The sequence below is a fragment of the Aethalodelphis obliquidens genome, unplaced genomic scaffold (genome assembly GCF_003676395.1).
Source record: "Aethalodelphis obliquidens isolate GAN/ISIS:26980383/991018 unplaced genomic scaffold, ASM367639v1 scaffold13, whole genome shotgun sequence".
NCBI classification, from domain to species: Eukaryota; Metazoa; Chordata; class Mammalia; order Artiodactyla; family Delphinidae; genus Aethalodelphis; species Aethalodelphis obliquidens.
In genome coordinates, this window is record NW_020837957.1 from 11,448,649 (window position 1) to 11,474,949 (window position 26,301).

The window sequence follows — 26,301 nt, forward strand, 5'->3', positions numbered from 1 at the left end:
AGTAAGACAGCCATTTCAATTTGGATATGTTATTGCTTTCTGCTTAAGTATTCCAAACTGGAAAAGTTGAAGATGATCCTAAGTTTTCTTTTTTTTTGCGGTACGTGGGCCTCTCACTGTTGTGGCCTCTCCCGTTGTGGAGCACAGGATCTGGACGCACAGGCTCAGCGGCCATGGCTCACAGGCCCAGCCACTCCGCGGCATGTGGGATCCTCCTGGACTGGGGCACGAACCCGTGTCCCCTGCATTGGCAGGCGGACTCTCAACCACTGCGCCACCAGGGAAGCCCGATCCTAAGTTTTTTGTTCCCTTTTTTTCTCTATATCTAAGTTGTCCCAAGATCTAAACACTTCTTTCAAATATTTTTATGGATTCATCCTGTTTTGTTTTGTTTTGTTTTGTTCTCCACTTTACCTTATTACTTTTGTCTTTCAGTACCTCAGATTATTTTTGAACACTAGTCCCTTGCTTTTAGAGCATTGCACCCTATGTATAAAAACCTACTAGCTTTTTGTGTCAAGCCTGGAATTCCCTCCCTGGATTTCAAATTCCCTTGTAATCCAACACCACCTCTGCTCAGTTTCCCCCCATGACACTCCAGCATGTAGTCTCCAATTTAGTAAGTACATCCTTCTTTTACTCCTCTTACAGACTACACACATTCCCAACTCTTGGCCTTTACCAAGATTTTCCCTGACCTACACTTCTTTCCCCCTTTGTCTCAGCCTCATTTCCTCCTCACTGCATTGTAAGCTCATAAGCTCTTTGCCTGTCCTGGTCACCACTGTATCCCAGTGTATAGGAAATTTCCTGGCGCATGATCAGCTCTCAGCCGATATTTGTAGACTGTTCCTTGAGGCCCACTTCAAAGCTAATTTCCTTTTTTTTTTTTTTTTGTGGTACGCGGGCCTCTCACTGTTGTGGCCTCTCCCGTTGCGGAGCACAGGCTCCGGACGCGCAGGCTCAGCGGCCATGGCTCACGGGCCCAGCCGCGGCATGTGCGATTTTCCCGGACCGGGGCATGAACCCGTGTCCCCTGCATTGGCAGGCAGACTCTCAACCACTGCGCCACCAGGGAAGCCCAAAGCTAATTTCTTTTATAACTCCACTGTTTTTTTTGAATTCTTATGTTACCCACACTCATCTAAGCTTTCGTGAGCTGAATTTAAGGTCTTGGAGGATGGAATCTATAATGTTCATCACTTTGCATCTCTCATAGTGTCCTTTTTTAAAAACAACTTATAGTTATTCTTTTACATTTGTGGAAGTCAGAGGATCAAAATCAGTTTTCCTGGGCTAAACTCAAGGAATCATCAGAGACAGTGCTTTCTACAGGCTCTAGAGGCGAATCAGTTTCTTGCTTCTTCCAGCTTCCAGAAGCTGTGGCATTCCTTGGCTTCTGGATGATTTGCTTTAGTTGCTGCCTCCATCATCACATTGCTTTATGATTGCCAAATCAGTCCAATGTTAACATATATTTATATGCTTTTATCTTGATCTCTCTTTGCTGGGAAACCCAAGCAAAAGCAACTGTTGTTATTTGAAAGCCACTGGAGAAATAAGAAAAGAAGAAAAGCTAAAAAAGAAAAAAGACCTTCAGTTATCCTTCTTTTTATGTTTTATTGTTATTCTTCTCTCAAGGTTCAGGTTGTCAAAGAAGTGGTGTTAAAAGGGCTGAAGTTTCTAAGGCAAAGTCAAGTTAGCAAGGGTAATTAACATTGCTATTGAGTTTGTGTTATCCTAAAATTCAGTTAATTATCTAAGGTTTTGACTTAAACCGTAGATATAGGAAAAACCTCTGTAGGGAATATCCTACAAACCTGACACTTTTCAAAAAAATTTTATTAGCATAGAGTTAATTTACAATGTTGTGTTAATTTCAGGCATACAGCAATGTGAATCAGTTAAACATATATATATATATCCACTCTTCTTTAGATTCTTTTCCCATATAGGCCATTACAGAGTATTGAGTAGAGTTCCATGTGCTACACAGTAGGTCCTTATTAGTTATCTTCTTTATATATAATAGTGTGTATATGTCAATCCCAATCTCCCAATTTGTCCCTCCCCACCTCTTATGCCCAGGTAAATATGGTTTTTTTTTACATTTGTAACTCTATTTCTGTTTTGTAGATAAGTTCATTTGTACCTTTTTTCTTAGATTCCACATATAAGCGATACCGTATGATATTTGTCTTTCTTTGTCTGACTTATTTCACTCAGTATGACAATCTGTTGTTCCATCCATGGTGTTGCAAATGGCATTATTTTGTTCCTATTTATAGCTGAGTAATATTCCACTGTATATATGTAGCACATCTTCTTTATCCGTTCCTTTGTTGATGGACATTTATGTTGCTTCCATGTCCTGGCTATTGTAAATAGTGCTGCAATGAACATTGGGATGCATGTTTCTTTTCAAATTATGGTTTCCTCCAGATATATGCCCAGGAGTGGGATTGCTGGATCATATGGTAGCTCTATTTTTAGTTTTTAGGGTTTTGTTTAAACATCTTTATTAGAGTATAATTGCTTTAAAATGGTGTGTTAGTTTCTGCTTTATAACAAAGTGAATCAGTTATACATATACATATATCCCCATATCCCCTCCCTCTTGTGTCTCTCTCTCACCCTCCCTATCCCACCCCTCTAGGTGGTCACAAAGCACCAAGCTGATCTCCCTGTGCTATGTGACTGCTTCCCACTAGCTATCTATTTTACATTTGGTAGTGTATATATGTCCATGCCACTCTCTCACTTTGTCCCAGCTTACCCTTCCCCCCTCCCCATGTCCTCAAGTCCATTCTCTAGTAGGTCTGCATCTTTATTCCCATCTTGCCCCTAGGTTCTTCATGACCACTTTTTTTTTTTTAGATTCCATATATATGTGTTAGCATATGGTATTTGTTTTTCTCTTTCTGACTTACTTCACTCTGTATGGCAGACTCTAGGTCCATCCACCTCACTCCAAATAACTCAATTTTGTTTCTTTTTATGGCTGAGTGATATTCCATTGTATATATATGCCACATCTTCTTTATCCATTCATCTGTCGATGGACACTTAGGTTGCTTCCATGTCCTGGCTATTGTAAATAGAGCTGCAATGAACATTGTGGTACATGACTCTTTTTGAATTATGGTTTTCTCAGGGTATATGCCCAGTAGTGGGATTGCTGGGTTGTATGGTAGTTCTATTTTTAGTTTTTTAAGGAACCTCCATACTGTTCTCCATAGTGGCTGTATCAATTTACATTCCCACCAACAGTGCAAGAGTGTTCTCTTTTCTCCACACCCTCTCCAGCACTTATTGTTTGTAGATTTTTTGATGATGGCCATTCCGACCGGTGTGAGATGATATCTCATTGTAGCTTTGATTTGCATTTCTCTAATGATTAATGATGTTGAGCATTCTTTCATGTGCTTGTTGGCAGTCTGTATATCTTCTTTGGAGAAATGTCTGTCTAGGTCTTCTGCCCATTTTTGGAATGGGTTGTTTGTTTTTTTGATATTGAGCTGCATGAGCTGCTTATAAATTTTGGAGATTAATGCTTTGTCAGTTGCTTCATTTGCAAATATTTTCTCCCATTCTGAGGTTGTCTTTTCATCTTATTTATGGTTTCCTTTGCTGTGCAAAATCTTTTAAGTTTCATTAGGTCTCATTTGTTTATTTTTGTTTTCATTTCCATTTCTCTAGGAGGTGGGTCAAAAAGGATATTGCTGTAATTTATTTTTTAAGGAACCTCCATGCTGTTCTCCGTAGTGGCTGTACCAATATACATTCCCACCAACAGTGTGTCTTGATAATGTGGAGAAAGTAAATAGCATGCTTTGGGGAAAGGTCCATAATATGACACAAGAATAATTCATAAAATTCACTGATTACCTACTATTTGCCAGGCACTTTTCTAAAATCTGAAATGCTGGCCTAGATGAAGTGGATTCTATATCTTCTCTGCCACTAGCTACTTATATAATGTCTGTTGATACACTTAAATTCTCTGAGCTTTGTACTCCTCCTCTGGAGCTAAGAGGGTTAAACTAGGTTAGTTCTAATTTATCTTCCAATCATATGAGTCTATGAATTTTAAATATTTATAGAATGATGAATGATATTCAATAAGTACTTGCTGATTAACTAATGTAATCTTTACTCTTCCAAACTTTTGACTTTCTATTTTAAGTTTCTTTTATTTGTTCAAGAAATGGTTATTGAGTACTCCAATGTGATAAGGAGTATAAGCAGTGTGCCAAAAATAAGCACATGCTAAAAATGTTGGAGATACAACAATGAGCATAATCCCTGCATCCTGAGACATCCTGCCTCTCTCATACCAGGAAGCACTGGGCAGCCCAGTGACCAAATTCACTTGTTTCTTTTGCTAGAAGAGTAAAATTTTGCTAAACATTTCACTACCCCAACTCCAGTTAGCTGGTATTGTCATCCTTATTCTTGTTAACATAAAATATTTACTTTAGAGATATTTAAACAAACAAATGAATAAACAAAATATTTCCTAGACATGTAACTTATTTGGGGGCTTCTCTACATGCATAGTTTTAAGCTATTGCCTCAAGGACTGCTATTTTTGGAAAAAGTGAAGCTTAAGTAGGGGTTCTGTGAGCCTTTCCCTGTGTTTAACTAAGGCAGCTCCATTTACAAATCTGTTTTCTATATTGAGAATATGCTGCTAATTGTTTTGATAACCATTGTTCTAGATAATTAATTTGAATCAAAATTAAATTAATGGATAGGGTACTATACATATAATCATTTAATTTGACTGGTAATTCATGTTCAGCATGTGTTTTAATGATATCTATGAAATGTAACACTCATTATCCTTTGATAGGCTAAGGGATTGTGGTACAGGAAGTCACCTAAATCCTTCAAGGAATCTAGTGGTACAGCATTTTGATGCATTCTTCTTGCTGCCTTTGAACTTCCAGAGAGTTCCTGATGCTGTAGAGTTCTTTATCATGATAGTGTCATTCTCATAGCATGTATTAATCGGTAATTTACAGCTAAAGAGAACATATTGGGGTTTTTGTTTCAACACCCTATGTTACTTCTACACTGAGCTCTTCCAAGCAAAAAAAATCTTGAACACATTCTAGATTTTTGGTAGTTGAAAAGAGGATTAAGTGTATACCATAAAAGTAAAATTCATTTATGATACAAGAGAAGTTCAAAACTAACTTTCTTATAAAGCTCAACTCAGCACCTGGAAGCACTTATATAAATGGTTCAATATCATACTGGACTTATTTGGGACTAGAAAATAATAAAATTTTCCTTTTTTGATCATGAAGCAAAACAATTAAGTATAGAGCAGATAAATTAATATAGTATGGCCTATGTGCACTAAAAGAAACCCAGTAGGAGATCTCCTAATGCTGAAATGACTCATTTAGAAACCAAATGTGAAATAAGCATAAAAAAAGGCATTCAGTAAGAAACACTCAAAGGCAATCTTGGGTCACAATACATTTGTCCATAAGATATCCCACAATTCAGTTCACCAATATGTGGGAGGAATGACCTCTCTTTGGACTGCCCCAGCCTTGATTTACTTCTTGAAAAAGACAGCCTTGATCTAGCTTGAATTCTGGTTTGGAAAGGAGACTTTGAAGACCTTTATATGTTTTCCTCTCCAAGACCTTAAAAAGTAGATTAGCCGGCCTCATTTCACAGGCCTTAAAAACACTTCTTTGTCCTGGGATTCTAGCTAGAACATAATGACCAAGACATTGTCTGTAAAGAGTCCTTTTCCTATTCATGTCAGGTGCTGCCTTGAACTGTCCTTATAAGCCTAGGGTTCTAGCAAGCTTATTCCCTTGCTCTGACTCTGATATGCTCACAGGTACATTTTACTATTGCCTGTAGCCAGATTTTGTTAACAAATGAACTTCAAAGAGCTGAAAAACTGATCTTCAGCTAATGGGTCTTTTTGACATGTTTAGAAGGTTTATCTAAAGTAGAATACTTTGTATACTTTCAAAGTCAGATAAAATGACCACATTTTATAAACATTCCTTTCAGATTAGCAAAACTAAGAAAACCAGAGTCACTAATCTGAGATGTCTGTTAGCCTTTTGGGAGTCATTTATCCTCTGGGGTAAACAAGTGATGATTAGCATCCTCTTCATTGAGAGGCCATTCAGATTAGGAAATAGTATACTCAATATCTACTTTTTTTTTTTTACAGTCACAATATTCTTCTCTATGAGGATGGGCATGCTGTGGTGGCAGATTTTGGAGGTGAGATTTCCATGAATAATGCCCAAAGTGGCATCCGTTTCTTTCTCCATTACTCATTGGTGCTGATATTATATGATGAATCTGAAAATGGATTTCACACTGACAGCTATACTTCTCTAAGTCATTCATATTTCAATGAATTTTAAAAGTATATCATTTATTTCGGTTTTTCCTCTTTCATATTCTCAGCTAAAAGAAAGGAAGTGAAAATTTAAATAAGTTAGAGGTTTCTTGGCATTTCAAACTTTTAGCTGTAATCTTTGACCTTGGTTTTTTTTTTTTTTTTTTTTTTTTGCGGTACGCGGGCCTCTCACTGTTGTGGCCTCTCCCGTTGCGGAGCACAGGCTCCGGATGCGCAGTCTCAGCGGCCATGGCTCATGGGCCCAGCCGCTACCGCGGCATGTGGGATCTTCCCGGACCGGGGCACGAACCCGTGTCCCCTGCATCGGCAGGCGGACTCTCAACCACTGCGCCACCAGGGAAGCCCCTGACCTTGGTTTTAAAATATTTCCTTTGACATTAATTTGTTTTCTGTTTCCCTCAGAATCAAGATTTCTGCAGTCTCTGGATGAAGACAACATGACAAAACAACCTGGGGTTTGTTGCTGTTCGTGTTCCCTATAATTATGAAACAATTGAAATGTGTAAACTCAGCATGAGAAGAAGGGAGATGAAAGCAGCTTTAACTGGAAGAAATGTCATTCTCCCAAGGGCGGGATAATGTTTTATGTTTCTATTTTCAGTAAGCCCCCAAAAGAACTATTTCAAGGCTCTGTTAGAGAAATAGATTAGATATATATTTGGAAAATGTTACAGAAAAAATAACAGAATTTGTTTCAAATATAATCGAAAAGTACATGGCAGGCATGGATAATTGGCATTCATGTTTAGATCTCCTTATTAAGTGGTAGAGTTAACACTTAATAGTTAACCATAAAATCCATAGTTTACCCGTATCTACTAACAATTCATAGTTTTCCATTTTAACATTGTAAGGCAATAGGTGATATAGTCAAGCATTAATGTTTAAGAAAAATATAAATGCTAACATCTGAAGCAAGCATAATTGTACTCAAAATGTCTGCAATTAGGTTCATCATCTGCTTTCTCCCATCCCTTCCACACAAAGAAGTGCACTTTTCTTTCTGGACTAGCTGTGTTATTTAATTACCCAAGCTTGGGCTAATTTTCTGTTCCTTCCTTTTCCTGCTTCTGCTTACACACTGCTCAATCACTTTTTCTGTTTGTTTCTATTCCTTTTCTTTATTAAAGTTCATCCCAAACTCTCATTGACCACTGCCTCAGTTTGGGTCCTCTCCATCTTTTTTCTGGACCATTGCTCTAGGCTTCTAACTACAGTCCTCTCTTCCAGTTCATTCTTTCCAACATCAGCCAAGTGTTGTGTTCTGACAATTCACTTCTTCCTATAAACCATCGATGATGCTTAAAATGTTATACCCCCCCACCAGATGTGACCCCAAGGCTCCTCTGTGACCTCCTCTCCCACTAAACTTCTCTCAAGTCCCTTATGCCCCCGGCATACAAGCCATCTGGCTATTCCCCAAACATTTCATTCACTTTCACAGCCCTGTGACTCTGCCAGCATCATATTCTCTGCCCGTGAAGCCCTTCACTGTACCCCACCTGGAGGAAGTCTACTCATCTTGCATGGCCCAGGAAATTGTATCCATTTTAAGTAACTTCCCTCCCATAAACTTCCTCCCCCCCTTCTCCTCCCCACACACTTTTCTCTCTGTGCTTTTGTAGCACTTTGTTTGCACTGCTAGGTAGTACTCTGACTCACTCAACAAACATTTATCAAGGACCTACAGTGTGTCAGGCATCGTGCAAAGGGCCAGGAATACAAAATGCAAATAAAAGCTTAGTCCTTGATCTCAAGTAACTCATTTTCTTTCGGAAAAAACATAGTCATAAGCAGATAAGATTGAAAGCAGTGGGGACGTTCAGTGACAGAGATGTGACAAAGCATCATGGGAGCTCAGGTGGAATGAATAGGGATAAATAAATTCAGACAGAGTGAACAACAGCATGAACAAAGGCACAGGGGAGGATGAGAAACACCAGACCTCCTGGGGGACTTCAAATAGCTTGGCATTGTTGGCATGCTCTGTGTGAGGAAGACAAAATGAGAGATGAGTTAAGAGAGGAAGGGCAGGAACGACATCATGGACCATGTTGTATTGTAAGTAGGATTAAGCATGCTGGTTTCCCCAATTAAATTTCACTCATTCATTCAACAAGTATTTATGGAATACCTACTAGATGCCAGACATTCTAAGGAACTGGGGATATTGCAGTGAACAAAGTTCTTGTGTTTATGGAGCTAATATTCTAATAGAAGAAGATAAACGTTGAACAAATTAACAAAATATATACCAGATGGTGATGTGTTATGAAGAAAAAATAAAGCAGAGTATATGAATGGAGAGTGATAGAGGGAGCCATTTAGATGAGAGAAAGAGAAAGATAACGTTTGATAAGAGACCTATGGTGGAGTTATCCATGAGAGGAGAAGAGCAGTGTAGAAGGGGGAACAGTAATATCAGAGGTCCTGAGGCAGGAGAGTCCTTTGTGTGTTCAAGGCCAGAGTGACTGGAGTGGAGTAAACAAGGAGGAGAATGGTAGGAGATGAGAGGTGGGAAGAGTGAGTCCTTTATTGACAGGACAAACAGATCTCATCTAGTACCTTTGACATAGAGATAGCTAACTCAGTGGATCTCAACCATGGCTGCACATTGAAATCACTTTGGAAACTTTGTAAAAGCATCCTTACCTGAATCCAACCCCCAGCAATTCTGATCTCGCTGGCCTGAGGTTGATCTTGGGTACATGTATCTTTTAAAAGTTCCCCTAGGTGATTCTAAAATGCAGCCAGTTGAGACTCTCTGACTAAATAACCTTTTGTCAAATGGAATTGAATTGAATTTCACCAATAGCAAGTAATATTCTTTTATCCTAGCAGTGGAGTCTTTAAGCACAGCACTACTCTAGATTTATTTTGAAGGTTATTTTCTTTCTTACTAGTTATGTGGCTTTATGTAAGTTTGCTAATTACTCTATTACCCTCCCCGTGAAAAAAATGGCCAGACTGTATGCCTACTCCCCCTTATGCAATGTTGTGACACAACACATAATATGCTATATAAATGGAGGCTATTTGGAATGTGAAAGCTCGTGTGGGAGAATTGCATATAAGCACCATAATCGAAATGAAGATATTCTTGGAAAGGTGCAATTATGCATGACTTCAAAATAATGTAGACACTTCAAAAGAATTATCAGCAGGCAACACTACACACAGAATTTCACTAGGAGTAATAAAAGAATACTGGTTTCTTTCAGTGGAAATACAAAGAAAGCAGGTATTTGGCAAAATCCATTGATACAGCTATGAAGCCATGGGGTTTTAGAGCTGGAAGGGGCTGCCTCCTCAGTCTTGCCCTTGAGGAATCTGAGGTCCAGGAAGCATAGGAGACTTTCCCAGAACTGCCCAAATAGTCTGCAGTAGAGCCAGAACTAGAATTTGCATCTCCTAACTCAAAATCTAGTGCTCTTTTTCCTAAACCACAAATAAACCAAATTTATGCATCCCAGAATGGAAACTTATATTTAAAAATTAAACGGAAACTTATATTTAAAAATTAAAAATACATAACTGCAAGTAAAAAGGGTGTAAATGATGCCGTGAAAACATGAGGGTAGACCTTTGTACAGGGAAACTCGTAACGTTTTATGGGCTTGCTTTCTGGAATATGGCGCGAACAGCATTCAGAAATAACACTGCTGGGAAACAAAGGAGATGTGACACACCTGATCCTGCCAGTGAGGAATCTGCTTCACACGAATATTCTGGGCACTACCCTCAGGCCGTTTCTCTCCTCAGTCATCAGGGCATTATTTATGGGTCTAATTTAGTGACTTCCTAAACTACAACCTGAAGCTCCAAAGGAGGGAAGCTTCCTCCCACAGTGCGTGACTCACCCCCAGGGAGGCATAGAGTTCTTAGATGAACCCATGGATGGCTATTCAGAAGCTTGTAAGGCTTCCAGGGGAAAGATGCTCAGAGTTACACAAAAAATTGCTGCTGCTGTGATCATCATTTCATGAGAGGCAGTGTTACTTGGTGATTAATATTGTTACAATATTTTGGAAAGAATTATGGATTTCATGATCTTCCAATGATAAAAAGAAAATGCCCTTTAAAAAAACTAAACAGCAGCAGTAAACACACTGTTTTTGTATGAACGGGCCAGTTTATTGCGCACACTGAGGGCAGTATCGATGTTATTTTAAGTTTATATTTTTGAGAACTTCGAGAGAACACTTAACAAATCCTCACTAAGAAGAACACTATTCTACAGTAGAAGAACTAAGCACTTGGTAAATGACTTGTGGATGTTTCTTGACCCACAGAACCTCCGCTGGATGGCTCCTGAGGTGTTCACACAGTGTACACGCTACACCATCAAAGCTGACGTCTTCAGCTATGCTCTGTGTCTGTGGGAACTTCTCACCGGCGAAATTCCGTTTGCTCATCTCAAGCCAGGTAAGCCATGCCTCAATTAAAGTTTCTCTGAGGGAATTCCCTGGAGGTCCAGTGGTTAGGAGTTTGTGCTTTCACTGCCAAGGGTGTGGGTTCAATCCCTAGTCGGGGAACTAAGATCCTGCAAGACGCGGGGTGAGGCAAAAAAAAAAAAAAAGAAGTTTCTCTGATTTCCAGAGTTCTGTGCATTTTCACAAATTCAAGAAACATTTTTTTCCCCAAAATGACTATTCTTGGTGGATTGGCAAGGTGAGAGGTAAGGAAACGGTCTCAAATTGTTTAAAGGTGTGGCCCAATCCAGAAAACTTAATGGCCTATAACTATGTGGTTTTAGATACAGGCACACAGAAGCGTAGGCATATTTTATTATTAAAGTTTAGGGCTTTGATGTATCTGTTGTTAATAAAACAAGCAAATGATAATGGCCATGTGGAATGTGGGTACAAATAATGTGAACAATGCAATATTTACTTTTTGAGATTAGATTTAGAAGTGCCTTTCTGATGTGCATATAAGAGTGAACTGAAAGTAGCAACACATAAAAATAACCTATCAGGACTGCTTTCTGCTTGTCTCACATTATACAAAAGAGAATTGGTTTCTCTAATTTTGTATTACATATATAGATGCATTCTAAAAATGGAACTTTGTGAGTGAGCCTATAATTTTGTTGTTGATAATATACATGATACTCTGTGTACATGTAGAAGGTAGAGGTAGGGAATCTAATCACAGGAAAAAATGTACAACTATTTGAGGTAAGTTTTATTTGCATCTCTCTCTCCATTTTATTTGGGTTGCTCTTGTAGATACAACAGCACTGTCACACTGTTTACTTACTTGTATCCACTGTGAGTCTAAAAACTCCTTGACTTTGCATCCCCAGAACTTACCATGCTTGAAAAGTTGTTTTCAAATTAAATCATAAATAAATTTTAAATGAATTGTATTGTAAGCTTCTTAAGTGGCCACCCTATCACAATATATCAGATGGATCAAGTCAAAAGGGATGTTAGGGAAAGACATATCTTACAAATGTGGATGCTCACGAGTTCAAAGTCTTAACCAGGATCACAATATTTATTAGTACTCATGTGCAGAGCAAAAGCCATAACTCATATTGTCTATTCAAGGCATTTTCCCCCTAATAACCATATGGTCTTTAATTACACTCTGCATAGTGTCTAACAAAGTACTTTTCACAAATTATATGCTCTTTATTTAATCGTCCTAATCTTTCTCTATATGCTTTTATGGTTTTAAATGATGAGATCTGGCCCTTATTATAGGGTGGATGAGAAGACTCTATTTAGAACTGGACCAAAATTGCTATTTGTAATGTCTTGCTCTGATATGCTGCTATCTCTCTACCTCTTAGAATTTGCTTTCTGGTAAGGCTTATGAGTATATATTAAAAATCCACTATAATTCTAGACACATTGTAGTATTTTCACAAGAGAGAGATATGTCTCTCTTCCTCTCACCTCCTGTGTCAATCCATTTACATCCAATCCATTCCTGTGGATTTTACATCCTAAGGACATCTTGGATCTACCTACTACTTACTGTCATCTACCACCATCCTAGCTCAAGCCACCATCTTCATCATTTAAACTATTGCAATTGTCATTTTTAAAAATCAGGTTTAACTTATATAGTATAAGTTGTAGTATCACTTATGTAGCAAAATTTACCATTTTAGACTAACATTTCAATGAGTTTTAACAAATATATATTTAATAAATATATACAGTATAATCACAGCTACAATCATAATATAGAACATTTCTGTCACTCCAAAAAGCCCCCATGCATCTTTGGAATCAATTCACTTTTCCCACCTCCAGCCCCTAGCAACCACTGATCTGATTTATGTCCCTACAGGTTTACCTTTTCCAGAATGTCATATAAATGGAGACATGTTAGTACATTTATTGATAATTTATTCTTTTTCATTCCTGTGTAATATTCCATTGTGTTGATGTACCTCAATTTATTCATCCACTCCAAGTTGATGATCATTTGAGTTATTCTCACTTTAGGGCAATTATGAATATAATTGCCAAAACCGTTCAGGTTTTTGTGTGGATGTTTTCATTATTCTTGGATAAATACATAAGAGGTAATTACTAGATCTTATGGTAAGATTTTTTCCAAGGCATTTGTACCACTATGACTTCCCACCAGCAGTGTATGAGGATTTCAGTTGATCCACATCCTTGCCAGCACTTTTTTATTGTCTATTTAAAATAAAATATTAACCATTTGAGTAGGTATATAATGGTAAATAATTGTGGTATTATTTTATATTTCTCTAATAACTAATAATGTTGATAATCTTTTTGTGCGTTTATCTGCTGCTCATATCTCTTTCTTTGGTGAAGTATTTGTCCAAATTATCTTATATACTAATGAGTTCTTAGATTCTAGGTAAAATCTTTCATCTGCTATGTGTTTTGCAAGTATTTTTCTCTAGTCTGTGATTTGCCTTTTCATATTCTTACCAATGTCTTTCAAAGAGCAAAACTTTTTAATTTCAAAGAAGTTTAGCTTATCAAACTTTTAAATATTTTGTGAATCCTGTCTAAATTATTCTTGCCACACCCAAGATCACAAAGTTTTTCTCCTGTATTTTCTCACAGGAATCTTGTAGGTTTAGATTTTATATTTATAAGATTTATTAGAGTTATTTTTTTAACACTACAAGGTAAAAGTTGAGTTTGTTATCCTTTTGTTAATTTGTTTATTTTTCAATATGGATCCCAATTTTTCAGCATGATTTGTTTAAAAAACTTTCCTTTATCCATTAAGTTATTTTGGTGCTATTGTCAAAAATTAATTGACCACATATGTGTGGACTCTATTCTGTTCCATTGATATAAGTCTACCCTTATACCAATACTACAATACATTGATAAGTTATAGTAAATCTCAGAATCATTTACTATGAATCCTCCAACTTTGCTCTTCTTTGTTAAAATTGCTTTTGCTATTATAGGGTTTTTGCTTTTCTGTATAAATTTTAGAACCCGCTTATCTATTTCTACAAAAAAAAAAAAAAAGCCTGTTTGAATTTTGATTGAAGTGCAGTGAATTTGTAGAGCAATTTGGGAAGAATTTACAACTTATGCATATTGAATCTTCCAACTGATAAACATAGTATGTCTCTCCCTTCATTTAGGTCTGATTTCTGTCATCAGTGTGTTTGTAGTTTTCATCATAGAAACCTTACACATATATTTTTAAAATTATTTCTATGAATTTTGTGTTTCTTGATGCTATTTTAAATGTTTTTTTAAAATTTCAATGTATAATGTGTTTTGCTAGTATACAGACATGATTAATTTTTAAATAACAACCTAGTACCCTACAAATTTGCTAAATTAACGTATCAGTTCAAGTACCTTTCTTGTACATTCTTTGGGATTTTGCACATAGATGATTAGGGCATGTATAAATAAAGAAAATTTTATTTCTTTCTTTCAAATATGTGTGTATTTTAAATCTTTTTCTTGCTTTCTCACACAGGCAAGGACTTCTAGTACAATACTGAATAGAATTGGTGAGGTATATACCTGTATCTACTTCTAAATTTTTATCCACCACCACTCTAGTTCAAACTGCCATCTTTATCACTTTAACTACTGCAATAGCTCTTTGATCATTCTCTCTTTATTCTTCTCTTCCTCTCCAATCTCTACACATCCACTAAAATGACATTTTAAAAACAAACCTGATTATGTGACCATTGCTTAAAATCATCTATGGCTTCCCATGTTCTTAGGATTAAATCTCAAAATTCTTACTATGTCCTGCAACACTCTACATGATTCAGTATCTCTGACCTTGCTTGCACCATTTCACTTTCTATGCTCCAGCCACTCCAAACCTTCTTTCCTTGCTTCCTTGAATGGGTTGCATTTCCTCTGGCCTCTGGGCTCTTTCACAAGCTTAGTTTCTTTGGTAAGTGCAATTAATGATGACTCCACAGAGATTACTGTGAGGATCAAATGAGATGATTTTATGAACTTTGTCAATTGAAATCTCTCTGCAACTGTAAGATGAAAGATAAGGGCAAACTGCAATACAAGGTCGAGGCTTCCTATGATTCTGTGCTTGAGTGGAGTTCTCATTCTCCAGGGAGCCCATATAAAAACTTCAAAGTCACCATTAATTTTTCTCTTTCCTTCTTTTCTTTCTTCTTTCCTCCTTTTTGTCTTTCTTCCCTTCCTTCCTTCCTTCCTTTTCTTTTCACTTGTTTTCTTACTTTCAATCCCCCTTTCTAAATATCTTTCAAATCTATCCACGTATCTTGCTCTCCACTGCTACTTCCTTATTTCACAAGTAGAATCCTGCACAGTATCTTAAATGGTATCCTTGTCTCTAGTTTTGCTCACCATCTTTTTTTCACCAATTGCCATACTATAACTACATTTAGCTTTCTAAACACTCAAATTTGATTATCTGGCTCCCCTTACTTAAAGTCTTCAATGTGTTTCCTTTGTTCTTAAGATTTAAAAAATTTCATAAAACAATCTACAAAGCCCCCATAGTTATGCTTCTTCTTTCCTCCCCAGGTCTACTGCCTGCCACTTGCAGCCTGTCCTCTATGTTCAGCCGCAGGGAACTATTTCATTTCCCCAACATGACACATTTCCTCTCACTTCCGTGTCTTTGCACACGTTAGTTGTTTATCAGACACACTCCTCCCCACTTTTCATCATACTAACTCCAATTTACTTTTAGGCCTTAGCTTAAATATTACTTCTTCCAAAAATATCTTCCTTAATTCTTCAATATTCAGTTAAGTGCAGTGTCCTTGCAATTTTCTCTACTTTGTTACCCTTTGCTAATTATAAAATGAATAGTTCAAAAAGATAATGATCCCCTCTCTCATGGGCCGTCAGGAATATATACTCTTTTTGGAGGGAGAATATTATATAATAAAACAGTTAAATATCTTGCCTAAGAATAACTTGAATCCAATATCTCAGATACTGGAATTTATAGTACTTTATTGGCAAAAGAGGTTGTTCATGATAGACACTGAATTTTTTAAAGTTGGACAGTTACCATGCATCAAGAACTGAGGCTGTTAATATCATCACAGTGGTTAGGCAGTCTAGCAAATGTTCAGCAATGAATTATGTGAAGGATCAGATTCAATATAAGCTACATATTAGCCATTTACAATGAGCAACAAATCCATGACTACAGTGTGGGACAGGATTATCAATTATGGGAGTAGCAACATTACACATGGCTTATCCTCCTGGATTTAACAGAATCCTATCTCCTGGGTGAAATATATAAATAGAATGCAAATATTAGCATTGACTCCTATGCAAGTGATGAGTATGCCTTCAGAAGAACTTGAAGTTAGGGTCTCTTTTACATAGTATATGTTCAAATTAACCTTATAATCTCAGGTTTAGAAAAAAATGAAAAAGTCATTACATTCACTGTCCCAAGGGTCACAAGATCAAATGCCTGCAGGATCAGGGGAAGCAAGAAAACCCTTGATGCAGGATAATGTGATGAACTGGAAATCACATGCTCTGACTCAAGGGGACAGCTGCTCCCCAGCCCCAGCCAAACAGTGCCATGAAGGAAGTATAGGGATGCTTGCTCACTGTTGCCATATCAACTAATTTCTGTGTGTTTGTTCAGATATTGAAAGATTTTTAAATATTGGCAATTAACTCAATTTTTAAGAAAATATTTTTCAGGCTAAAGAGACTTGGCATAAGCGTAAGAGCATGAGTCTTGCAAGCTTACTCAAACTGCTTAACCAAGCTATACTTCAGTACCTCAGTGTCTTTATTTTTTAAACAGGGATACTAGTAGGACTTGCCTCAAAGGTTTGGAATGATGTCTGGCAACAGTAAGCTCTCAATAAATATTAGCTATTATTATTATATTAAGCCATCCACAGTTCTGGCCAGGAACTGTGCGAGAAAACAAAGAGGAAAAGGGCATTCCCTTGTAGTGCAGAGACGGCATGAGAAAAGTACAGTCAGCGGAGTAAATCCCAGCTAGAGGGAAACACAGAGGGCAACAGCTGCTCCTTCGAGGGCTCTCCTGCCCAGACTGGTGGTGGGAAAGTAAATCAGGGAAGGATTCTTAGAGCAGATGATACCTGAACTGCATCTTTAAAAGATGAGTACTATTTAACTGGTAAATAGTGGGGAGATGGTGAAGGTGTCCTGGCAGAAAGCAGCCTGGGCAAGGTGCAGAGCATGAGAGATTCACACATCTTTCAGTAGCGATGAATCAGAGAATACAAGGGAATCAGCAGCAAGATACATGCTGTAAATGTAAAGCTAGAGCTACATGGTGAAGGGCCTTCTGTGTCAACAGTGGAAGTCACTGCAGAATTTTAAGCAGGGCAATAGTACAACTCTATTATCTTAGAACGCTCCCTCTTGCTACAAAGCAAAGGCTGGTTTGGAGAAGTTTGAAACAGAGGCAAGGAACCAGGTAATCTAGAAGAGAATGTATAAAATCTTAACTAAGGTAGTGAAGAGAAAGGAGAGGCTGGTTTTGAGAGATTTTAACAGGACTTGCGGACATATTGAGGTGGAAGCACCAGGGAGAGGGAGGAGACCAGGAGGACTTCCAGGCTTCTGGCTTAGCCAGCAGGAGGATGATGGATACAGGAAGAGAGAAGGGCAAGGAGCCACGCTATGAAGTCAAGCAGAGAGACAAGAACCAGGCAAGATGAAAAAGGAGCTGGTATGACCTGGCAAACAAGACCTGTCCTGGATACATTTTAAAAAAAGAAACCAGCACCTGCTTCCCATAGTTTATTTCTCTCCTGGGCCTGTCTCCTTTGGTACCTCATGAAAAACTAAAGAAGAAATCTGGGATGAATTAATCCATCAGTCTGTATTTTATCCAATCCCATTCCCTTATTACCAGGTACCCAATTTTGTGGATCACTTTCAGATTATAGTTTGCAGCCAAAGAAGAGAGCCTGTTATTTTTCTTTTGTTTTCATGTGTGGTGCCATCTGGTTCACAAGGAGATTCAGCTCAGTGTCCTGGGTTTCCTTAATGCCAGACTCTAAGTCTGGGACATGGCAGCAAATTAAGAACATCTGCAGATTCAGTCTAGCCAGATTCTGGTGAAACTTCGTATTGAGGCTTTACCTCAGAGTTGCAAACTGCAGTCCAGTAGCCAAATATGGCTTGCAGACATTTTGTGTATCACAGGTGGTTTTAAAAATTATGAATTAATGTAATTTAGAGACCCAGTTATGTCACAGGTCTCATATATTTATAGCCATTTGCATTTGCTACACCTGCTTAATATTAGATGATTATGTTCTGCTCATATATAATTAGGATCCTAAAGCATCTTAAATATAATACCCTCAAAGGGCATAAGCACATTGATGATGTGGACTGTGCTTTGACAGGTGATAGGAAAATAAGAGTGAACTAAAGTTCTGAAATCCTATGTTTGCTATCCTGACATCTTTATCAGTTTATCACTGAGAAGAGTAATGCCAGCCACTCACTACACAGATCACTGGAAAGATCAAATCGGTCCAACGGATGGTGATATTTCTATGAAAATAGCTGATGTTAACATGCCAATACTTCATTACACTGACAAAGATTGCAATGAGAACAGACAATGGTGCAAATTAATCTATTCTTCTGACAGTCTGTAATGAGAATGGGATGTGGTTTAAAAAATTAAGCCATTCTTAGTACAATCTCAAGATTGCAATCTCATGGTCTCTCTCAGATGCTGTATGCTCTGGTGATACATCACTGAAAAGTGTCAGTTTAACAAAGAATGTGTCTTAGCTCTTGCTGGGATGGTAGAATGCATTTGCTTTGTCTCACCACAGCTCTGCCCATTAAAAACTATGAAGTAGAATCAATTGTATTTTTTAGAACACACATACACACCAACTAGAAAAAAAATTCTGGCAATTTTATCTTAGTCAAAACTTACAAACAATATATTGTACTTCATTTCTCTCTTTTTTACTTTTATAAAACCTAAGAGAGGAAGCGATAAGTTAACTTTAGGAATTCAGAAGCTAGTACCAATTTATCCAAAAGCAATATAAAGCTAATTAAGTTCATCATGGAGAGCTGCATAGTCATCCTTTCTATAATGGCCACGTTGCGTTATAAACTGGGACTGATGACAGATGAGGTGCTTTTTTTTTTTTTTTTTTTTTTTCCTTTTTGCGGTACGCGGGCCTCTCACTGTTGTGGCCTCTCCCGTTGCGGAGCACAGGCTGGACGCGCAGGCTCAGCGGCCACGGCTCACGGGAGCAGCCACTCCATGGCACGTGGGATCTTCCCGGACTGGGGCACGAATCCGTGTCCCCTGCATCGGCAGGCGGACTCTCAACCACTGTGCCACCAGGGAAACCCAATGAGGTGGTTTTTAGCCTTGTGATTTGCAGTAACTCAATGCAATGTTTCACTTGGTATTCATGCTCAAAGAAACCTCACAAAGAACTAAGATTTCTCATCTAAAGAGAATAGAAAATATACAATAATATTTTTGATATCTAGTTCTCTAGGTTCAGACTGAAAGGAATCAGCTAGAGCCTTAGATCTGTAGATAATAATTAAAGCAACCATAACAGCTAACACTTGTTGAGAGCCAACAATGCAACAGATGCTCTATGAAGACTCTTTTAATTCTGCCGATAAGCCATGCATCAGGTTCTATTAGGATAAGATGTATGCTCAACATCACATGCTGGTAAGAGGTGTAGTCAAGACTTAAAGTCATGGCTTCTTGTCCCCAAAGCCCACACTTGTTACCATTACAGTGCGCCCTCACTGCTTCATCTTACATTTAGAGAAATTAATACTCACAGAGGCAAATTGGCTTAATTAGGATCTCCCAGAGAGTTAAAAGCAAAGACAGACTGAAAATTAGGCCTCCAGATATGCTAGTTAAGGACATTTCTTAGTATTTATACTGCTTCGGTTTATTGAAGCCCCCTCCCAAAATGTTTTGAACAAAAGATAATATTATGGACTAAATATGCCACCAGATCTCAATAATTTATCTAAGTATGTTTTAATTTCACATTAAACTAAACATTATATTCATTCTACAGTGTTTCTTCATAGCTATGCATTATGTTCTGTCCTAAAATCATAATAATGGGCAATATATTAATTGGCATTAATCCATCATCTTCATTCATTTGTACGGTAAATGTGTACTGCGTCCTGTATACCACGATCTATATTACTTCCAATGAAATCGTATTTTGAACTATCTCATTTATTGATTCATTCACTGCATATCTATTGAATACCTACTAATTGCCAGTCACTGTGCTAAGCACAGGAGACACAATGCTGAAAAGACACAGTCCCTGACCTCAAGGAGCTTGTGATCTATTTGCAGAGACAAGCAAGTAAATAGGCAATTAAGTTTAATATAATACATACTATTGTAGGACAGAGTGCTATGGGAGTCCATAGGAAGGTCATCCAGAGAGAATTCATCTAAGCTAAAACCTAAATGACAGTAGATGTAATGCAGAGAAAGAGGGTAGGGAAAAAGGAATTACAGGGGAAAAAGAATCATATTTCACAACTTATGATTGAACCATTAAATCAGTGAAATATACAGTAATTCATTTCTTTATTATTATTCATCCATTTACCAATTTCTTTGGAAAAGCATAACACTTCGTTTTTTTCTGCCTGTTGTCACTCACATAGAATGTTCAATACATTTTGAATAAATGAATGAAGGTTAACACATGTTGTATTGAATGCTTGTTCTGTTACTGGCCTCTTTTGAGAGACAACAATCATGATCTCCTTTCATTTCTTTTCTTGATAACGAAGAACTTGAATCCACAAATCAACACCATCGTTATGCAGACCCTTGAGGTTGACTCACAAATTTGTGTTTAATTTGTCTCATTCAGGATAATGGGAGCTATGCTCTAGAATTGTGCTGTCCAATATGGAAGCCACTAGACACATATGATTATTTAAATTTAAATTTATATTAATAGAAATAAAGTAAAATTAAAAATTCAGTTTCTCAATCACACTAGCCACATTTTACGTGCTTGATAGCCATATGCGACAGTATTGAACAAGAGAGAAGGACACTTTCATCATTGCAGAAAGTTCTTTTAGACAGTCCTACTCTAGAATCTAGATTATAAATTTGCCAAACTATTGATAACTATCTTAGGGTAATACTGAGGAAATAATAGGCACTCAATATTAAGTGATTGATATTTTCAAATGTATCCTTATTTTCTCTTAATAGCAAAGTTTCAGTCGTGAAAGTGGAAACCAACGTTTACATAAATCATTTCACATATTTTATGTAGCAATCAAGGTAAAAAATTGATTAGTGGGTGACAGTCTCTTTCCTGAATCTGGAATACCAGAAAAGTTCCCAGCAGCTAGTGTAGCATGGCCACTCAGGCAAGACTGACAAAGCAATCTCAACAGTGACAAATTTCAATTCCATGACCCTTCACGTTGCATTGCCCACTTTCTGGCAGAGGTGCTAATGAGTAGCATCACTGCCAAGGGTGCGTAAAGCAAAAGGGAGAAGGAGATGCCGAGACCTTGCAGAATCTACTTTGAATAATGAAGAATTAAATATTGTTCATCTTAAACTGATTTTTCAGACACAGTGTCAAGAAGCAAACAAGTAACTTTATATACTTGATATCACAGTCTAAGAGTTTCAGAGGAGACGTTTGGCACCTGCATCTGAGTTTAACTCACTTTATGAATAGTCCCTCCCCACCCATTGGGATATGTATAATTAGTTTAAATGTGTTCACTACACCGGTTTATGTGCTTATAGCTGTACCAGCTCAACAATATCCAACTGATCATAAGGTGAAAAAGTAGAGTTAGAAGATCAATGATCATTAAGCATCAGTTTATTTGTTTGCTTATTTATGTACCTCATTCCAAAAAGAATTGAAAATAGTCAAGAGTAGCTACTGGAAGGAACCTAAAAAGCCTAGGTTTTTGTGACACAAAAAACATATTTTTTGAGTCATGTTAAGTTTGCTAAATATGTTTTGAGCAGTCTTTTGTTTCTTTGTTTTCTTAGTGTCAGCAACTGTACTTGATAGTGGCCAGAAATGGTTGGAAAATGTGATAATGCAAATATGTTACAAAGGGCATTGAAGACAAAAGCAGGAATGAAATTCCTGACTCTGCCCTCAGCCTGGAACCATTGTACAATTAGATGACTGTTGCAAGGAAATATTGAAATTCCAAGTGGGCAAAGGGCATGAACTTAATATTTTAAATACAAATAACTAATAAATATCTGGGAAAATATTAAGCCTCACTACTTATCAAAGAACAAAATATAAACAGCAGCAAATGAGCTGATATATTTACCTCTCATATTAGCAAAATCTTTTATAAAATGAGAAAACCTAATTCTGATTCAGGTATAATGACAACCCTCTCATACACTTGTTATTGAGAGTATAAATTATTACAACTGTTTAGGAAAAGTGTTCATCAGTATGTATCAAAAGTCTTTAAAGTGGTTGTGCCCTTTGACATATTAACTCACTCCTCAAAGTACCATAAATGATCTGTGAAATTGGGAAAGTCATATTAAAAAACATATTCTTTGAAGTGTTTACACTCAAATTTGAACAACCTGAAATTGAGAAATAATTAAGTAAATCAAACTAAATGCAGAGTCAATAAAAATATGTTAACATAGAATTTTAATAACATGAGAAAATGCTTATATTTAATTTAGGGGAAAAAGTATTACATAATTGTATATTGGACATGAGCTCCGTGATATGAAGAATATATAAGAAATGCTCAAAATATTTTAACAATTGCTTCCTCTGAATGATAGGATTTTATTCTTTCTAATTCTCCTAATTTTCTGAATTTCTATGAAAAACAAGTATTAATTTTACATTGTGCAAAATTATATAGTAATTCTGAATGATCCATAAAGCAAAATGTTAAGTTGCATTGTATATAATTTCACTACATCTGCTGGATGCAGATCTATAAACAGAATTTAGCTGGAGTAAACTTTGGTGGAAGAGAGATAGTAGTTGTGGGTCACATCTCAAAAGTCATTAAGATATAGACAGATGATTGTGACATCACAGTCGAGAACACAGGCAGCAGTATCCTGGAACTTTAGCATCCCACGGGTGCAGAGCAATTTTTCAGAGGAATAAAAGAGCTTCATGTGTTGTTTACAAAGTGCTTTCAATGTGAAATGGCTGAAGATAGCATGAAATCTGAAAAAAGAAGTTGTGCCAACTACTGGTTATATTAAAATTTTTATAAATTAAAAACTATTTACATACACCACACACACACACAACCCACACATAACAATAGCACTTACCTTGCATGCATGGTTTAAAAGGATCGAAAGAACTTATGTGTGTATCTACCATGATACTTGGTACAAAATGTGTTCAATAAAAGTAGCAAGAAGCTTGGTTTCCCAGGGATTACAGAAATCACTGGTTGCAGAACAGAAAAATAATCAGCACTCAGGAATCCACAAAGATGTCCTGAGAATCACAACACAGTGATGTGGAGTTTCAGATGAGCGGCATTCAGACATCCAAGCAGGTAGGCCACACTAGAGAGTTCAATCAATGGGAACTATTAGCTAAAATGATGGATTTGGAGTATCTAACAAGAGTTTAGCAAATAGTAACTACTTTATAAATATTAAAATTTAAAATCCCAACAGTCTTGTAACCAGTAACCAGAGTTAAATGTAAAAAATAATCTATTTTGCCCAAGTGATACAGGTGCTCTCAGGGGTACAAAGTTCCGGGGCATCTTGTCTTGCTACGTGTAGTATAAGCTCTTTAGCCTGGGATTTATGCATTGTATAGGCTGCTCCAATCTGCCTTTCAGTCTTTACTTCCTGAAACATCATGTACATACCCTGTGCTCCTTGCTATTTGTTCCTTTGTCTGTTCCTTTGTTCCTATATAAATCCCCTCTGCTCACCATTTGTTGAATGAACAACCGAAGAAACGAACAATTATAAAGATAAACTTACAGTAGCATATTATCCACTATTTTGCTTAAGCATATAAAAAAAAACAGCATAGAGGCCTCTTTGAATCTCTGCTGATGTTGCACAGATCGATTTTTAATTATTTTTTTGTTGTCTGTTCATATGTTTCTTGAAATAAATATGTGATTTTCAAGACTGACGTGACCATTTGGTTTGCAGCGGCTGCCGCAGCAGACATGGCTTACCACCATATCAGACCTCCCATCGGCTATTCCATTCCCAAGCCCATATCATCTCTGCTCATGCGAGGGTGGAATGCATGTCCCGAAGTGAGTAATTTTTACTTCCTCTTAGAAAATGTGTTATGGTCAACATCTGTCACAAATAGTGTAGCTCCAAAGTCTACTTTCAGTGTGTATTTTAAGACTGTCAAGGCAGGAAGACTGATTTGCTTTCTGCTCTTTAGTCTCTAATTGCCTCAAGAAGTCTGAGTATCTCATATTTCTTTGCTGTTGCTCTCTGATTCTGAAATGTTTCTCACAACTGATTAGTAAGAGACCCTGGTATGACAGATGACTCAGTCTCGTCTCAGCTGCAATTTTATTAACTACGCCTGAACCACACTTAGTCACTTTTTTCAAGAAAGAAGTTTGGCACAAGATGGATTTGTGTGGGCTCTTCACCATGAGGCAGGCCTGCAGGCGAAGACCCCATCACCAGTGGTCTTCTTTGAGCCCTGGCTCAAGCAGGAGGCTAGCCCTGGTCCTAGTCCTTCTCTAACTCTCTGAGTGGCTGTATGACAAAGTAGCTAAAAGCATAAATTTAGAGTTTAAATGGAGGAATCAATATTAGGGAAGGGGACTTCCCTTGTGGCGCAGTGGTTGAGAGTCCGCCTGCCGATGCAGGGGACGCAGGTTCGTGCCCCGGTCCGGGAAAATCCCACATGCCACAGAGCGGCTGGGCCCGTGAGCCATGGACACTGAGCCTGCGCGTCCGGAGCCTGTTCTCCGCAACGGGAGAGGCCACAACAGTGAGAGGCCCGCGTATCAAAAAAAAAAAAAAAAAAAAATTAGGGAAGGAATAAGTAAAGTAGGATACGTAAACAGTGAAAAAAAATTAATACGATCATAGATCTGAGAGAGTAGAGGGGAACAGTCATATAATCCCAGAATGAAATCCCAGATCATCTGTCTGTAGGAAAGGATTCTCCCGAAACGTACCAGACAGATTGGTGTCTACTTTGTTCTCACAGATTGACAAAGGAGGAGATTTCACAACTTCTCTCTTGATATCACCGTTTTATATAGTGTCTACGAATCCCCCTGCCAGTATGTCTGATGTCTATTGAAATCCTTGTGTTTTGACGTCAGCCCGCATTGATTCTTCTGCTCTACGTGGAGGGAACTAGTTCACACTCTTCGCACTGGAGATCCTCATACACAAAGGCCCAATAGCCCTTAATTATCCGGTCCAAACCATCCTAGTTATTGTTATCCTTTTCTTATATGACCTTATATGATTCTGATCCTTCCCAGATACTTTACCTCTCTTCTACAAGGGAGCAGATAAAGTAGGCTGTTGGTATCTCACCAAAGGAGAAATAGAATAAACCCTAGTCTAGATGTTTGGAGAGAAAGCAAATTTCCCATTCTGTTTCTAAAGGCAAAACCAGACCACGTCATTACCCAATCCTACAAGTATACACAAAAACTCTTATGAAGAAAAAGGAAGATAATTATGGAACATGGACTGAGTATCTTGGAAGAAATAACCTCTTCCTCTGACCATTTAATTCACCAGATTATATATTTATTTGTGTAGAATCTTCTCTCACTACCAGAATGTTAGCTCCATAAAAGCAGAGACTTTTTTGTTTGTTCATTTTGTTTTCTTTGCTGCTGTAGCCTCCTTACCTAGAACTCTACCTAGTAGATGCTCAAAAATATATGTTGAGTAAATGAACGAATATCACTATTGCTTATCAATGCTTCCAATCCCCTCATCTGAAATTCAATGTTTAGAAAATTGTCTTGAAAAATTACATGACTTAAAATAGTTTGGGGAAACTTTCTTTGTCTTTCAGTATGAATCTCAGGCATATTTTCTGGGAATAACTGTGTCAGGCACCTAATCCAGAATTTCCTTCTCTCCTTGGGGTATGAAATATTCTAAAATATACCATAACAATCAAAGGGAATCCCTTTTGTTTTTATTAACTGACTCTTCATGATTATAGATAAGGGACATGGAAGTTTTAATTTGGAATAAAAGCAAGTCATTGGCACTTCTAAAAGCATTTTTTAGGTAGGATGGGTACCAGAAGTAACAGTTTGGAAAATGAGAAAGAGAAACCAGAATAGAATCAAAGGAAAATGCTATTAAGGATTAAAAATAAAAATACTAAGAGGTCAAAAATTGAGTGCTTAGTAGAAAAGTCTTGCTGCTAAGCAGGGAAGTACAGGGCT

General features: G+C 37.4%; 1 protein-coding gene across 1 annotated transcript in view; it reads left to right on the forward strand.

Moving 5' to 3' along the window:
- TNNI3K (TNNI3 interacting kinase) overlaps positions 1-26,301 on the forward strand; it is a 290,251-nt gene that overhangs the window by 181,065 nt on the left and 82,885 nt on the right. The window contains exons 20-23 of the mRNA XM_027114085.1: positions 6,212-6,264; positions 6,809-6,861; positions 10,699-10,831; positions 24,056-24,165. Coding sequence (XP_026969886.1) covers positions 6,212-6,264; positions 6,809-6,861; positions 10,699-10,831; positions 24,056-24,165 — 349 coding nt within the window. The remainder of the gene's footprint in view (positions 1-6,211; positions 6,265-6,808; positions 6,862-10,698; positions 10,832-24,055; positions 24,166-26,301) is intronic.